Raw genomic sequence first — 17,196 nt, forward strand, 5'->3', positions numbered from 1 at the left:
TCTGAGCCTGTGGCGGTCGGCTGTTCCCGCTGGGCGCATCTCCAGCAGCCCAGCCCTCCAGTCCTTGTCTGGTTGTGGCCTGCTCCACGGGAGGCCAGAGGGTGTCTGCCCTGTGCCTCCATTGTGTTTCCTCGGAAGGTTTAAGCATGGAGCGTTTCCACTTTTTCAGAAGTAAAACCTCTGGGTGGAGGGCCAGCGTTGTGGCCTGTGACTCCGGCAAGGCGTGCCCTCCATTGCCCGCCTTGGAAAGCAGCAGGTGGCTCTGGCATGTGGGCGCCCGCCCCCCCAGACACCAGGTGCCCTGCTTCCTGCCTGGTGTTGAAGGAAGCCAGGAAGATATGGCCTTCTCTCTAACCCTGTCTCTCCGTCTGTCACTCTGAAGAATAAATAATTCTTTTGAAGAAATCTGTTTTTGTAAGGGGGAAAGCCCCGTGTTTAGAGCTATTAGTGTTTTTTGCTTGTTTGTTCTAGTGTCAGCACCTCTCACCAGCTGTTACTCCAGGCACATCCCGTGTCTCAAGCACCTTAGACTCGTCCATATTGCACCCTGTCAAACAGCCTTGGGAATGACTTCGTGTGTCTGAGGGCCCATGCACAGTGTTACCTGTCAGTCACCAAAGCGGGGTCCTGGCACACAGGGTGTGTACACTCTGGGAGCCAGTGACAGGAGGGCAAGTGCTGGGCCTGCCTCCTGGGGAAGGACACGGCCCCCACAGCTCAAGTAAGCAGCTTAGAAACCTGCACCCTCAGCTCACCCTGAGCACTGTACCTCCCCAGCTGGGCCTGCTGACCCTGGACCTCCCTGGGACTGTGGCCCCGCTGATCCTGGCAGGTGTCTTCAGAGCCTCTGCCTCTCCCAGGATGCTGGGAGCCCGGAGAGCTGGGACCATCTTGCTGCATTGTGCTGCACTGTGCAGGCAGTGGGTGCCTGGCATCCCAACGGCTTGCTAAGGAGCACAGGGCACAGGGGTGGAGCTCCCTGTCGGGGCAGGCTTGGGGAAAGCCTTCCCTGTGGGGGAAGAGGTGGGGAACTGTGCACGGTTGGAAGGGCTGATTGCATCAGGCGGGGAGACCGCTGGAGCCACGACAGGCTGTGTGGTGGCTCTGCAGAAGCAAGTGCTTGCCGGACTGAATGTATCCTGGAAGGAGACCTGCCTGTGCTGCCCAGTGCCAGGCTGCGTGTTTGGTGTAATCCAGGTGTTTAAAGATTTACGTATGGGAGAGGAGGCATGATGGAGATCGCTCTTCCAGCTACGGGTCGCTCTCCTCATGGCTGCAGTGGTCAGAGCTGGCTCGGCTGAGCCCGGGCTCAGGAGCTCCACCCAGGTGCCCACGTGGTGCAGGGGCCTGTGTACTTCCACCATCTTCTGCTGCTCTCCCTGGCACAGTTGGGGGTGAATTGTTGGGGTCCCTTTGGGAGTTCGGGCCCCCGGCCTTGGGTCCCGATAAGGATGGGCTTTAACGCACAGAATGCCTTTCCGGCGGCCTTTTTTTTTTTTAAGATTTATTTTTATTATTTTTTTATTGGAAAGGTGGATATACAGAGGGGAGAGACAGAGAGGAAGATCTTCCGTCCGATGATTCACTCCCCAAGTGAGCGCAATGGCCGATGCTATACCGGTCTGAAGCCAGGAGCCTCTTCCGGATACTATGCCGATCCGAAGCCAGGAGCCTCTTCCGGGTCTCCCACGCGGGTGCAGGGTCCCAAAGCTTTGGGCCGTCCTCGACTGCTTTCCCGGGCCACAGGCAGGGAGCTGGAAGGGAAGCGGGGCTGCCGGGATAGAACCGGCGCCCATATGGGATCCCGGGCGTGCAAGGCGAGGACCTTAACCACTGCGCCACCACGCCGGGCCCGGGCAGCCTTTGTTTTGTTTGAACCTGACCAGCTGGCGCAGGGCCCCCTGAGTGTTGCGAGCACTACCAGAGCAGATGGAGCCGCCCTGTGCAGAGGCGTCCGGGCCCCTCCTGGACAGGGAACCCACACGCCTGGCTCTTCTGGAAGTGTCGGCTCAACCAGGGCTTGAGGACCGGCAAGAGGTGCAGGAGTCCTACAACAAAACCAGGCCAGGCTGTCCCCTCTACTTCTGAGCTGTGGTGATCTGACAGAGCGTCCCCATGCTGTGGGGCCGTCACGGAGCGTCCCCTGCACTCTGGGCAGAATGTCCCCATGCTGTGGGCCGTCACAGAGCATCCACTGTGCCGTGGGATGTTACAGAGTGTCCCCATGCTGTGGGCCGTCACGGAGTATCCCCTGTGGTCTGGACCGTCACAGAGCATCCCCTGTGCTGTGAGTAACCTGTGTCTCTCACATTTTCTCCTTCAAAAAGCAGACAGAGCTAGCTCCCATGCCCTGCTTTCCTCCCTTAGCGCCCAGCAGTGCCAGCTGGCTGGCCAGACCCCCGGCTGGAGCTAGGAGATGGCGGGGGAGGCAGGCCTCGGGCCCTGGCCGTGCCCGGCTGGGCGCATCAGCCAGAAGCTGGGACGGGAAGCACAGCTGTGAACGGGACTGTCGGATGCGCCTTCGCAATGGTGTTTTTACACGATACAACTTTTTTTTTTAAGGTTTATTTATGTTATTTGAAACTCTGTTATAGAGAAGGAGTAAAAGGAAGGAGCAGAGATCTGCTGGTTCACTCCCCAAATGGTTGCAACAGCTGGAGCTGGGCAGAAGCAAAAGTCAGGAGCCGGGTACTTTTTCTGGGTCTCCCATGCCAGTGCAGGGTCCCGAGGTTTAGGGCCATCCTCCACTGCTTTCCCAGGCCACAAACACAGTGCTGGATGAGGAATGGAGCAGCCGGGATTCAAACCAGCACCCATATGGGATGCCACCAGTTCGAGTCCCAGCTACTCCAGTTCTGATCCAGGCCCCCACTAACACAATTGGGAAAGGAAAGGCAGATGACCCAAGGGCTTGGACTCCTGCCAGTCACCTGGGAGAACTCTCACACTGGGGGACTCAAGTTTTCAAAATTCTACTTTTTCTGCTTGAGCTCTGGGGCCACACAGGTTAAGCTGCCACTTGCGTGAGGCGCCAGAGAGGACCAGCGAAGGGCTGCTCCACTCGGACATTGAGAGCGGCCGCCCTCTGTGTTTCACCTGCTGCCCGGGGAGAGACAGGCTCTTGTGAGAACTGTCCTGTTGCATCTGCATGCACGTGGCCAGGGAACATGACAGACCACAGCCTCTGCAAGCGGGGCGTGGGTTGCAGCCGTGTTGCAGGGTGCTTGGGTGCCTGGGGCTTTGGGATTTAAAGATAGTTTCATCTCAGCATGGCAAGGTTTTGAGATCCACATCATGCCGGTGTCTTGTAAGCTTCTGGAAGCCTCCTTGTCTAAGCGCAGTGCGAGGCTTCTGACATTCCCTGTGTGCACTGGCAAAGTCTGTTTCCCTGTGAGCCTCCCGACCGCGCACATGGAGACGTGGCATGCTCACCTTGTCGCACAGTTAGAACCCTGGGGGGAAGAAGGTACTGGCCGAAGGCAGGCAGAGCAGCTCCTACGGCACAGGCCGTGCCAGGCTTTCCCTGGACGTGTCTGGAAGCTGTGGCTGCTGTCCCTGCCACGGCCACGGCAGGCGTGAAGCCGCAGTAAGTGCTGTGTGTTCTATACAGAAAGCTTGGGGAGCGGGCCCCTGACCAGGGACCCAAGGCCGTGGCAGCACTGCTCCCCCTCGGTTCTAGAATTGTCTGTTCGTGAGATGGAGAGTCTAGCATTGGCTGTGCGTCGTCCGCCTGCAGAGTGTACCGGCTGTGAAGGCTGGTTTTCTACCCACAGTGCCAGCCCCGGTCCCGGGGCAGGCGGGGCAAGAGTGGGGAGGGCCGCCGGTCCAGCAGCCCCAGAGGAGAGCTGGCTGTGGTTGAACCAGAGTCCTGACTCGTCTTTTACATGTGTGTTTATATGTTACAGGAGAAAAGTGCGAGCTCCAGTGCAAGACTCAAGACGAGTAAAGAGGTCCCAGGCTTAGTCCACCAACCCCGAGCGAAGTAAGTGCCAGCGCCTGACCTCCGCCTTCCCCCTTGAGGCCAGCATGCCCGTCAGCCTCCTGGGTGGTCAACAGAGGCCCTGAGCTTCAGTGTCCGGGTCAGGTGGTTTGCCAGGTCGGGGCTTGGGTGGAGCCGTACACAGACCCTTGCTCTGTGTTGGAACTGATGCTACAGTGGAGGAAAAGGAGGGTATTGGGTCAGAGCCCGCGCTGCAGTGGGGAGGGGAGAAGGGGGAGGGTCAGAGCCCGCGCTGCAGTGGGGAGGGGAGAAGGGGGAGGGTCAGAGCCCACGCTGCAGTGGGGAGGGGAGAAGGGGGAGGGTCAGAGCCCACGCTGCAGTGGGGAGGGGAGAGGGGGGAGGGTCAGAGCCCGCGCTGCAGTGGGGAGGGGAGAAGGGGGAGGGTCAGAGCCCATGCTGCAGTGGGGAGGGGAGAAGGGGGAGGGTCAGAGCCCGTGCTGCAGTGGGGAGGGGAGAAGGGGGAGGGTCAGAGCCCGCGCTGCAGTGGGGAGGGGAGAAGGGGGAGGGTCAGAGCCCGCGCTGCAGTGGGGAGGGGAGAAGGGGGAGGGTCAGAGCGTGCTGCAGTGGGGAGGGGAGAAGGGGGAGGGTCAGAGCCCGCGCTGCAGTGGGGAGGGGAGAAGGGGGAGGGTCAGAGCCCGCGCTGCAGTGGGGAGGGGAGAAGGGGGAGGGTCAGAGCCCGCGCTGCAGTGGGGAGGGGAGAAGGGGGAGGGTCAGAGCCCATGCTGCAGTGGGGAGGGGAGAAGGGGGAGGGTCAGAGCCCGTGCTGCAGTGGGGAGGGGAGAAGGGGGAGGGTCAGAGCCCGCGCTGCAGTGGGGAGGGGAGAAGGGGGAGGGTCAGAGCCCATGCTGCAGTGGGGAGGGGAGAAGGGGGAGGGTCAGAGCCCGTGCTGCAGTGGGGAGGGGAGAAGGGGGAGGGTCAGAGCCCGTGCTGCAGTGGGGAGGGAGAAGGGGGAGGGTCAGAGCCCGCGCTGCAGTGGGGAGGGGAGAAGGGGGAGGGTCAGAGCCCGCGCTGCAGTGGGGAGGGGAGAAGGGGGAGGGTCAGAGCCCATGCTGCAGTGGGGAGGGGAGAAGGGGGAGGGTCAGAGCCCACGCTGCAGTGGGGAGGGGAGAAGGGGGAGGGTCAGAGCCCAAGCTGCAGTGGGGAGGGAGGGAAGGAGTCTGCCTCTTCCCCTGTAGGTAGGGGCAGACTAGAGACAGACAGGGTGCTCATCTTGGGGACCTTGCGCGCTCCTGCTGCCGCACAAAGGGAGGAGCTGCTGGTTCTGACTGGCTGCAGGTGATGCCACACTGGCAGTTCGTGGGGTTGTCAGGTCTTGGGTCCAGGTCCTCAGTAAGTAGAAGAGAAGGAGGCGGAGGGCCAGGCTCAAGACGTGGCCTGCTAGTGGACTGAGAACAAGCACGCCGTGTATGTGGCATGGCCATGTCGCATGTATGAAAAAGCACCCTTTGGTCCTGCGCGGTGGGGGAAGCTGCAAGCCCAAGTACAGCCAGGGTGGGGGCAGAATGGGAGTGCCTGCCTACTGGGGGACAGCTGGCATGGAGGCTTAGCATCTCCCAAGACTCTGAGCTGAGACACACAGCACACGTCTGTGAGAAGCGTGGCGTTGGGGCACCCCAAGGGTCAGAGGCCAGCCTTTTGCACGTGAGGGTGCTGGCGCAGGAAGCGCCTGCTGGGCTCTGACCTCTGCTTCTGTTGCAGCATGCACATCTCTGAGAGCCAACAGGAATTCTTCAGGATGCTGGATGAAAAAATCGAGAAGGTAAGACTTGGGAAAGGATCTGCTCGCTTGACTTAGCAAGGGATGGGAGAGCAGTGTTTCTGGGTGGAGTGGGTAGAGAGAGGACAGCTGCCAGACAGTCTCCCAAGAGAGCAGCAAAGACGTCAGGCGAGGGACAGGAGACCCAGAGCTGGACCCAGCATCTCGTCGCCAGCACACACTGTTCCTTGTGCCTTTCTCCGTGGCCTGGCTCCCCCTGATGCTGCCCAGGTAACGGCTGGAGGCTGGCAGACACAACCTGTGTGTCACAGAAAAACCTCCCAGTGCTTGGCCTGTGGGGCCGCCTTCCCTGACAGCAAGATTACGGGGGTCCAGTGGGGATTTGATCCCAGCACTGTGGGCCCAGCCAAGCCCCTGATTTGCTGCTCTGGCTAAATGCGGCTCTCTCCCGAGTCAGAGACCAGGCTGTCGGGGCGTGCGCTCTGTCCGGCTTGGATCTCAGCCAGGCACTGGGGTGAGGGACCGAGCAGGGGCTGGGGTGCCTGTGGGCCCCCCACTCGGCTCTGCAGGGGGGAGGCTTCCGAGGTGTGGGTGCCTGTGCACCCAAGCGTTCGCTGTTGATGAGCCTGCACACTGCCGGCCACAGCATGCGCAGCTGCCGCAGGCCGACCTGCCACACGCTGCCTGGCGCTGCCACACGCTGCCTGGCGCTGCCTGACCTTCCCGAGGCCGTCGTCCTGGAGCCTGTCTGCAGTTCCCCAGGTAGGGTCCCTGGGCAGGGCAGGGGACAACTCCTCACACACACACACACACACACACTCCTCTCACACACACACTCCGTACATGCCTTACACACACACACACTCCGTACATGCCTTACACACACACACACTCCGTACATGCCTTACACACACACACACACTCCTCTCACACACACACTCCGTACATGCCTTACACACACACACACACTCCTCTCACACACACACTCCGTACATGCCTTACACACACACACACACACTCCTCTCACACACACACTCCGTACATGCCTTACACACACACACACTCCTCTCACATACACACTCCGTACATGCCTTACACACACACACACTCCCTATTTTGGCAGCAGAATCGTCTAGGAGTTTGAAGTAAATTGTAAAAAGGTGAGGCCTGCATTTGAACTTGCTTTTATAAGCACCACTCCCAGGCCCGACAGGCCCTGACAAGGAGCTAATCTCTAGGCAGCGTTGTCTGTCCTTGAACCTTGCCCTGCCCTCCTGTGCCTCCAGCGGGCAGAGCCGCCTGCTCACTGTAGCACCAGCAGCATTTGCTGTCAGCCATTGACAAAGGAGCAGCTCCAGGCTGGTGTCAGCAGAGTTTCCACACCGAGCACGCACGCTCGCTCGTTCCAGCGAAGGGCATGGGCAAAGGTGGGAGTGGCCATCTCTGGAGGGTTGCCTGTCACGTCCTGAGTGTTCCCATTGTGCTGTCCTTCATGTCAGGACAGGCCTCCGGAAGTGGGCAGCCGGCTGCAGGAGGCTGCTGCGCTGTTGGCCCAAGAGCTGCGTCCTGGTCTCTGAGTGCAGCCGGAGCACCCCGCTCCCGCAGCTCAGCACCCTGCAGCCAGAGCACCCCGCTCCCGCAGCTCAGCACCCTGCAGCCGGAGCACCCCGCTCCCCCAGCTCAGCACCCTGCACACTGTTGCCTGTGGGACCTGGGACCTCACTGGAGGTGTCGGCATTCCCCAGTGTGAGGCTCTAAGAACACAATGCTTTACTGCAAGGCACACTGGTGATTTTTTTTTAAGATTTATTTATTTTTATTGGAAGGGCAGATTTATAGCGAAGGAGAGACAGAAAGAAAGATCTTCCACTGGTTCACTCCCCAAGTGCGTCAGCCGGAGTCAGACCATTCTGAAGCCTGGAGCCTCTTCTGGGTCTCCCACGCGGGTGCAGGTTCCCCAGGCTTTGGGCCGTCCTCGACTGCTTTCCCAGGGCACAGGCAGGGAGCTGGATGGGAAGTGGAGCTGCTGGGATCAGAACCGGCGCTCATATGGGATCCTGGCGCGTTCAAGGAGAGGACTTTAGCCGCCAGGCCACGCCACCACGGCCCCAGAGATTTATTTATTTTCATTGGAAAGCCAGATTTACAGAGAAAAGGAGACAGAGCGGAAGATCTTTGATCCGCTGGTTCACACCCCAGATGGCCACAGCGGCTGGGGCTGAGCCGGTGCGAAGCCAGCGCTTCTTTCAGGTCTCCCACTTAGGTGCTGGGGGTCATTCTCTCTCCCAGGCCGGCACATCAGCAGGAGTCTGATCCTACGTGGAGTGCTGGCCTGGGGAACAGCCCGGGTGCTGAGGCCACAGTGCTTCAGAGGCAGGGTCTCCAGCACAGGTTGGACCCAGGATGCCTGCGGCCTGTGCCAGGTGAGGGGCTGCCAGGCCAGGGCGAGGCACCCCATCAGTGAACACTGGCTTTGTGACCGCTGGCCAGTTGCTAAGGCCTCAGTCTCCCTGCTGTGAGAATGGGATGGCTGGTACCAACTTGTCCAGGGAGACGATTCCAGCCAGTTTTTGCGGCCTGCCTGCTCTATAGCAGCGGCCTTGTTCAGTGGACACAGTCTGAGCCTGCTCCTCGGGAGCCCGTCTGTCCAGGTCGGGCAGGAGACAGCACGTAGCGCTGGCCGGCTTGGGCCACAGTGCCGGTGTGACTCCAGCCGCCTGTGGGAGCTGGCCTGGGACGCCTGCAGAGCCGCCCAGCGACCATGCGTGGTCCTGAGGGCCCGGGAGGTGTGTACCTGTGGGTGTCTCTTGGAAACAGCGTTTTTTCCCCCAGCCTTTCCAAATCCTGGCCAGGGCCCTCCCCCAGGCACTCGGCTCAAGGTCAGAGCTGCCTGCTTGGTGTTGCCAGGATTGCCAGGGCTGTGGCGCCCTTCTGGATCCCCTCTGCAGCCTGGGACGCCTCATCTTGGCAGTGCAGGACCTCGTGCTGGCCTCACACACGGGGTGGGAGTGGGAGAGTCCCTCTGGGCGGTGTGCTGCTGGGGCGTCCCCTGGGGAGCTGTGCCTCCACCACCTGGAAACCCTCACCCAGGACCTGAGACTGTCCCCGTTCATGTGGTGCAAGCCTCGAGCCCCCGGTACATGCACCCCAGACAGGCCCAAGGGGGCAAGGTGTGGGCACAGTGGTGTGGTGGCCCATGAGCTCCAGCGGTACCCTGTGCCCCACAGCCTCGTGGGCACCATGCTCTCGCAGTCCAGAATGCCCACATGTGATCAGTGTGTTGTGGCCCACAGGCTCTCACTGCTTAGGCTTGACACGGAAGGTGGCAGAGATCTCCCAGGGAGGGAAGGACTCGGGGCTGTCCATGCGGTCCCCATGCCCTCCTCCTGCCCTCTGAGCAGGTGACGCGTGCTTGCTGCTTCTCGGTCAGCTCCTGACCATGGACACTGGCCAGTGGGGGAGGCTCACTGGGCACTCTTGGCATCATCAGCCACAGGGCTACCGCCATGCACCAAGTGTCCCTCTCAGGTCAGCGTGGCATGGAGTGTGCCAGCAGGCACTGGCAGGACGGGGACACATGGAACCTTGGGGAAGCGGCTCTGTGCCCTGATGAGCACTGGCCCAAAGGCACAACTGCCATTTGGGTACCTGAGTATAGGGCAGTTACTGCCATCTGCCCCCTGGGGTGCAGGGCGGGTACTGCCATCCACCCCCAGTGTGTAGGGTGGGTATTGCCATCTGCCTGGGTACAGGTACCTGACAAGCAGAGGCTGTAAGCAGCTGGCAGCCCGTGTGGCCGAGTGTACACAGGCGTACCTGGCAGACAGGGCCCCATTGTGCCCGCAGGTGGATAGAGTGCCTGCCCTCATATGCTGTGTTGTGTTCCACAGGTCTTAATGGTTTGTGAGGTTTTTTTTCCTTTTTTAAAAAAATCCATGTCCATCTCATCAAGACAGACCTGCCCGGCGGGAGGCCAGCCCTGCCCGTGCTGGCTGGGGGCACACCGCACCGCGCTCAGCTGGGCCCTGCAGTCACGAGCACCCCCAGCCGCGGCCAGGACACCCTCTCGAGTCACTCCTGGGTCATGTTTCTCTCTCCTGTGCCCACAGGGTCGCGACTACTGTTCGGAAGAGGAGGACGTCTCATAGCGCTGGTGCTGCCCGGCCCAGCAGCGACTGCTGTGTACATAGGTCCCACCCCAGTGCCATCCGAGCAGATGGCAGTCCTCTGGCCAGCGGCAGTCCAGCGAGACAGGCCCGCTCCATGTCGTCTGCCCCGTCTGGTCACCGTGTCTCCGCTCTACACTGAGAACCAAACTGTTAGCTGAGTGTCCTCATAGCTGATTGTCCCAGCTCGTCGCATCCCTCCGCTTCCCACGCACAGGCTGGCTCCAGGACGGCCCGTTTGCTGTCGGAGGAGGGCTCGGTGCACTCCCAGCTCACCTCTGCTGCTCGCTCGCTCGCTCTCCTGGCCCGTGTGCACGGGCGGCTGGAGCCTGCTCTCCCAGGTGGTGTTGCTCTTCAGCAGAGCGTGGCCGCTGTGGCAAGCCTGGAGTTCCTGCCGGTAGAGGTGGCACCTTCTCCAGGCGCTCCTGGAGGGCCTGGCCTTGGCACCCACGGCCGGTGGGCGCAGTCACTTCTTATCCTTTGCCCTCACTTTTTTTTCTAAGGAAATAAACATTTTACTGTTTTTATGTATCCTTGTCTTCTCCCATTCATGGAGCTCGGTGTTGTCCCCGCCCTGATCATTCACCCACCAGGTGGCAGGGCCTGGCGTGGGCAGAAGACGGGGGCACGCCCCACTTCCCTCCGTGAGCAGCGAGCCGTCGCAGTCAGCGTCGTCCCTGTCCGTCCCAGACACCACGCCAGCCTTGCCACTTCCCTTCCTCTTTCCGGCACTGCTGCCTCCAGCAGGCCGCCCCGACTGTCCTGGGAGCCATCACGGCTGGGCCCGGCCGTGGTGCGGAAGTTGACTGTACTCAGTAGAGTTTATTTTTCCATAAGAAGCTAATGATCTCAAAGTCAGAAGCCCTATTTTTAACAAATATTGTCACAAGTAAATAGCGATGAAAGAAGAAAACTTTTGTATTTTTTTTTTTCCACTGTGTGAAAGCTTTGCCGGGGGCTCTTGCTGCTGGGAGGGGCCGGCAGAGGGCTCATCCAGGCATGCGGGGCCCCTGCCAGCAGCTTACTGGTGCGGTCGGGGGAAGGGGCCCACAGGGTCTCGGCAAGCCGAGGGCTGCTGGGCCTCAGGCTCCCTTCAGGCCTGGGACAGCACCGGGAGCCAGGCGGGCCCGGGGCAGCTCCACCCTCGTGCCACTCTCAGCCCATGCCTGCTGGGGTCTTCCTCCCTGGGGCCCGGGGGCTCTGTTGAAAGGACGACACTGCCAGGACCTCTCGTGCTGACCAGCAGGAAGAAGCAAGCCCCGACATCTCCCACCGACTCCTCTGCAGGCTGTCGCACACGGTGGCAGCCCCAGGACCAGGAGCACATGTAGCGTTGTCCCACTGCCACGTCAGCGTGTTGGCGTATCAGGTGCACGCACCACCGTGCGATTCCCCAGGCACCGGACTCCGCGTGTTCTGCCTCGGCCGTGAGCTCGCGGCTCCTTGCCTCCCGCACTTGACGCCTGTGGCCTCCAGCAGCAGACTGGGAAGGGGGTGGTGGAGGGGTCGGCCAGGGGCCTGGCTCTGTCAGCCGCCCTCAAAACTGTGTTTTTCATATGTTGGTTTTAATCATAAAACTGTTAAGTGATCCGTGTTTGCACCTGGTTCTTTTCCCACCTTCTGGGAAGGGTCCAAGGACGCGGCATCTTGGGAGACACTGAGATGCTGTGGGCAGGAGCGTGGTGTCAACCCTGGCGCAGCTGCAGCCTGTGAGGCTCAGAGCTGCCAGGCTGGCAAGTGTGGGGTGCACGGGGGGCAGATGGCAGCGGTAAGGGGGGTGCTGAGGTCAAGGACAGCTGGGCACACACTCCTGGCCTCAAGCCACAGGGTCCAGTGGCATGTGTGTTTCCTTTGGCTTGGCCAAGCCTGAAGACCTGCCATCCTCACCAAGCCTGTGGTGGCCGCTGGCACACACGCTCCGGGCCACCGCGTGAGAGCTCAGAGATGGGAAAAGCGGTCGGCGGTGCTGGGTGGGGCCCGGCTTCCTCTGCTGCAGGGCCAGGCGCGGGGCACACACGGGCCCTGAGACTGCACTGAGTGGTGAGTGGGGCCTGATGCTGCTCACACACAGCAGCTGGGCCAGCGTCTGGCACAGCCCAGGACCCACAGCCTCACCCCACGGGACCACGACTGCTCAGTCTTGTTTTGTTCTCCGTGCCACTCCCTAGGGCTGACCGTCCTGCGAGCCAGCAGGTGCCACCTCAGGAACTTGCCCCCAGTACCTGTACTGCAGATTTGAGTGCCCCACCCATGTCCCACTGGGTACTGGGGCCTCAATCCCACAGCATCCTCTGCCAGTCTGCAAACAGAACCTTTGCTAAATGCGCAGGTTCCTTGGGAAGTAAAATCATGAAATGCCCAGTGCCAGAACACAATGAATTGGGATCCTGGCTCCCGGGATACAGTGCCCTGCCCAAGGGGACAGGAGTCAGAGATGGCCCTGCCGCAGGGAAAGAGGAGCAGGCATGCTGGCAAGGACATGCCGGCCCTGCGAGTACCCATTCAGCATCTTCAGAGAATGCTTCAGGGTCAGCCCATGGACAGCTTTTGCTTATTGTGTTAAACACAGGAAGAAAATTCCACCAAGACAGGCGACCGAAGCCACCATTGTAAGCAGGAGCAGCAAGCTGCACAAGTGACAGGAGATTCCAGCCCCAAGAACAACAGGAGGCAGTCACGCCCAGGAGAGAACACCCAGGAGAGACCCACCCAGCACAGAGCTCAGAGTTCACACCTCAGAGAGCTCACACCAAGAATACACCTCACAGAGCTCACACCTCACACCCAGCACAGACCTCACACTCACTTCAACTGTCATAGCGTTCTCCGTGAGTCAAGTCTAGCTGACCCAGAAGGGGCAATGCCTGCCTTTTCGCAGACCCTGCATGGCACGGAGGAGCTGCAGATGCTCTGGCAGGTTGCACGCATGGTGTCAGGTCCTCCTCCGATCCAGGAAGCTGGGACTGCGCTCTCTGGAGAACCACAGGGACTGAGCTGCCACAGGCCTTGCCCACAGGCCTTGCCCTGCAGTCTCTGCTGGCCAGGCCCTGGAACGGCCCTCTGACTGCGCGAAGACTCAGTCTTGTCCAATATCCCCCCACTCCTGATTCTAAGGGGATCAGGCGAACTGAAATAGACCCCTGCGCCCACAAAGGAGGCCTTGTCCATGGCTCTTGATTTTGTCCCAACACTGGGAAGTGTGGCCACCTGGGAAGCAAACAAGCAGATGGAAGATTCTGCCTCATACACAATCTTTCTCTGTTACTCTAATACATCAACCTGAATGAAAAGAAGTCCTGCATGTGGGCTGCGGGAGCCCAGCCTCCCCTCACGCCCTGCCGCCCATCGCCATGGCCTCACCTCCAGGCTGGCCCCCAGCACCCTGCCACCTCCCCCGAACCTGGCAGCGTCTCCACGAAGGCTCGGTCAGCTCTGTCATCTGGTCCTCTGTGCTGGGCCATTTGGAGCATTTCACTGTTGCCACGACAGCTGAACCCCACGGTCCTCCAGGAGACAGTGGCCATGCAAGTCCAGGCAACCCGTGTGGGCTGTCCCCATCAGTAACAGTCCTGAGGCCTGGAAACCCAGCGCTGACAGCTGCCCTGGCGGCAGTCAGAGCGACACTCCAGTCCTGGGGTCCCAGAGCCTGGCGGGGATGGAGACTGGCCTGGAAGCTCAGGCTCGTCCCAGAGGATCCCCCGTCCCAGAAGGACCTCCCTGGCTAAAGGCTGACGGCTGCTGAGCAGTCATGTCCCCGAGGTGGTTTTAAGCCTTTTGTCATATACACTCTGATTCTCTAAAATATTTGCGTTTAAGATTCAAGTGGTACTTTTGAGGACAATGCCTGATTAGTGCTATAACGAAGCATCCATTTTCCAATTAATCCCTCTAAAGTTCAAGAACCACATTAAAATCCCCTCTGTTCCTTTACAAGATGCATTTCTCGGGGCTGGCACTGTGGCAGAGTAGGCTGCCTCTGCCTACAGCGTTGGCATCCCATAGCGACACCAGTACATGTCCTGGGCGCTCTGCTTCCCACCCAGCTGCTTGCAACACCTGGGGAAGCAGTAGGGAACGGCCCACGAGTTGGGGTCCCTGACCGAGTGGGAGACCAGAAGAAACGCCTGGCTCCTGGTCAGGTCAACTATGGTCACTGAGCCCATTTGGGAAGTTGCCAGCAAATGGAAGCTCTCCATCTCTCTCCTCCTGTGACTTTGCCTTTCAAACAATGAAGACGCCTTCCTGTTCGCTGAGGTGCCTTAGAGGGTGCTTGGTAGAGGCAGACTCAGTCATGCTGTCTGCTCCCCGGTCAGCAGCAGGGTGTGGAGTCGGCTCAGGGACCCAGAACTCTTCCCAATGAAAGCTGCATCCTTACAGCCTCCTGCCCCAAGTCCAGGGGGTGCCGCCAGCAGCTCCCAGGACCACAGCACTGACCCTGCCAGACACTGAAGAATCTAGCTGCTGTTTAAAAGACCACACATGGGCACAATGGCTTAGTTGGCTCATCTTCTACCTGCAAGTACCAGCATCCCATATGGGCACCAGTCCATGTCCCGGCAGCTCCACTTCCCATCCAGCTCCCTGCTTGTGGCCTGGGAAAGCAGTCGAGGTCAGCCCAAAGCTTTGGGACCCTGCACCCACTTGGGAGACCTGGAGGAGGCTCTGGGCTCCTGGCTTCAGAGCTGCTCATCTCCAGCTGTTACTGTATTTGGGGAGTGAACCAGTAGATGGAAAATCTGTCTCATTCTCTCTATAAATCTGCCTTTCAAATAAAAATAAATAAATCTTTTTTTCAAAAGGTCAGACCACACACACCTGACGAGACAGCCCACCATGTAGGAAGTGAGGTTTTGGGGACAGGGTGGCGGCCTTGTCCTCTGGGTCACTGACCACCTCCTAGCCGCCCCTGGACAGCTCCTGGCCTCCCGTCCAGGGGAGTCCCCCAACACCTGGGATCTGACTTCCCTGGGGACACCTCCCAAGGCGGCTGCTGGCTGCTTCTCCCAGCTGCATCCTCACAGATTGGGCAGTCACAGCCCACAGGTCAACACCCTCACCTGGGGGTGTGGGCCCGTGGGCCATGTTCCTCCCCCACGGAGACCCCGGGCCACTCACGGCCTTTCCAAGGACACTCCTGGAAAGAAAGCCCACACTAGCCTTACACCTGACCCCAGTCACACGTTTTGATGACCCCATGCCTGTCCTCTCCCCGAGCAAGCGAGTGAGCCACAGGCAGCCATTCCTGGCCGCGCCAAGCAGCCTTCCCCTGCTGCTCCTGCCCTGAGCCTCACAGAGCGACAGCCAGGGAAGTGCCCGCCTCCAGGTCCTCCACCTCCCGGGACCCAGGATAAACATACCCCCAGTGCCAGCCACTGCTGCGGGCGCTCCATGACAAATGTCTCCAACCTTCAGAGCTGGGCCACTGGCTCCTGGGCACATCTCTGCAGGCAGGCCTCCTGTCTCCATGTCGCCTCATTCAGAGACCACCTCGGTGTGTGTGGGGCCGCCCAGCCTTGGCTGAACCTGGCGTGGCATCTATAAATCCTGTTTCCCCAGAAACTTGTCTGGCCACGTGGCACCCGGCTCACGGCTGCAGCCCCCAGAGGTGCCTGCTGCCCCTCACTTGATTCATAAATGCAAGCATGCGTCTTGAGGACAGCAGCCATGGGAGGTGTCGTCGCTGTGAACTGTCGTCGCCCACCTGCCCTGCCCAGGACCTCGAAGGGCTCCCGGCTACTGTCAGCGGGGGTCCTTGTCTGCTCCCCCCAGCAGGGAAGGCAGAGGTCAGCACTGCAGCCCACATGGCCTGCCACAGCCAGCAGGCGCTCTGCACAGGCCGCGAGCAGTGCCAGTCACCCTGCCCGCGTCACCTGGCTTTCCTACCAAGCTCCCTGCAGCCTGACGCCAACTCCACACTTGGCTTCTCTTCCCGCTCTCACAGACCACCTCGCACACACAGGAAGGCAGCTGCAAACCAAACGCCACTCTGACTCACCAGCAAACCTCTCCCGCCGAGGGCTGGGGATAGATCCAGAGCGTGGGAGCTGTCAGGGCCCCTCCCAGCGCCTCGCTGTGTTTGGTCATGGTGCAGAGCACACAGACCCTAAGCGACCACCTCTGCGCCACCTGAGAACATCCACCCTCCACTCCCCGAGCCTCGCAGTGTCACAAGCCAGGAACCCCACAGACACCTGTGACACTGTCACAGGGTCACCCGAACAAGGAGGCACATGCACGCCGGCTTGTCTTAGTGTCACACGCTTACACTACTGTCATCAATTGTTGACTGCGCACGGGTTATGAGGGGCGCAAACGGGACAATGCGAGTCCCTGGTGGCATCACCCCGCCAGCCCTGGGCAGCGAGCATGTCTGCTCTCCTGCAGGGACAGCACTGCTCCTCACTGCGGGGCTTCCAACAGCACCGCCCTCCAGTCCACTCCCCCTCGTGGTTCTGCCTCACGAACCACTCGCTGTCCCACGTGGTTTACCACCCATCTTCCATCTCCTCCTTTCTGTCCACGGTCCGACCCCCAGGCCCTGCCACAGCACCCGCAGGGAAGCTCCCGGTACAGATTCCTGGCAGTCAAGGGCAGCACCTGGATGTGAAGGGTTCACCATCACCATGTGCCTGAATGCACGCTGCTCCACTTACACACACCCACAGGGACACACATCCTCTGGTCCCCTCCCCAGATGGCTGCAACGGCCAGGGCTGGGCCAGGACCTTCTTCCAGGTCTCCCACATGTGTGCAGGGACCCAGAGACTTGGGCCATCTCCTCCTAGCTCTCCCAGGCCATCAGCAGCAAGTTGGATCTAAACTAGAGCAGCTGGGACACGAACCGTGCAGGACAGGGGGCCAGTGCTGTAGGTGGTGGCCCTGACATGTCACCTCTTGCCCAGGTCTCATCCTCTCCTTCCTCCTCACGCGACACTGACCTACACCCCCAAGTGTACTCTTGCACTCTGTGTTGGGGGGAACTTGTGACTGCACCTCAAGGAGCTCTGGGGCTTCCCACAGGCCATGACTGCTCCATTCAGACACTCCAGTGACCCGCTTCTGCAGTGGAAGTAACCAGCCAAGAGCTTACTTCCTCAGAAAGGAGAGGACGCCAGGCAGCATGTCCTGTGGGGGTGGCAGGAGACAGCCATGGGGCACCGGGAACCTTCCTGCGGCCCAGGAGCCAACTGGGTGCTCCCTGCAGGGGCCGAGAGACCCCCGGGACCTCGGGGCGATGGAGCCCAAGTAGCCCACACCTTCAGTCCTCAGTCCACAAGGTTCCAGTCCCAGCCTTCAGGAGCCAGGCAGCCTGG

At 60.5% G+C, this 17,196-nt stretch overlaps 1 protein-coding gene across 2 annotated transcripts in view; it reads left to right on the plus strand.

Annotated features, from left to right (window-relative positions):
• Positions 1–10,320, plus strand: part of CUNH1orf21 (chromosome unknown C1orf21 homolog) — a 40,304-nt gene extending 29,984 nt beyond the window's left edge. For both annotated transcript variants that reach the window (XM_040985362.1, XM_040985361.1), the window contains 3 exons: positions 3,906–3,982; positions 5,699–5,759; positions 9,827–10,320. In XM_040985362.1, coding sequence (XP_040841296.1) covers positions 3,906–3,982; positions 5,699–5,759; positions 9,827–9,865 — 177 coding nt within the window. In that variant the 3' untranslated portion in view covers positions 9,866–10,320. The remainder of the gene's footprint in view (positions 1–3,905; positions 3,983–5,698; positions 5,760–9,826) is intronic.
• Positions 10,321–17,196: the final 6,876 nt, after the last annotated feature.

This window comes from Ochotona curzoniae, unplaced genomic scaffold, assembly GCF_017591425.1.
Source record: "Ochotona curzoniae isolate NIBS_2020 unplaced genomic scaffold, NIBS_Ocur_1.0 contig_430, whole genome shotgun sequence".
Lineage (NCBI taxonomy): Eukaryota > Metazoa > Chordata > Mammalia > Lagomorpha > Ochotonidae > Ochotona > Ochotona curzoniae.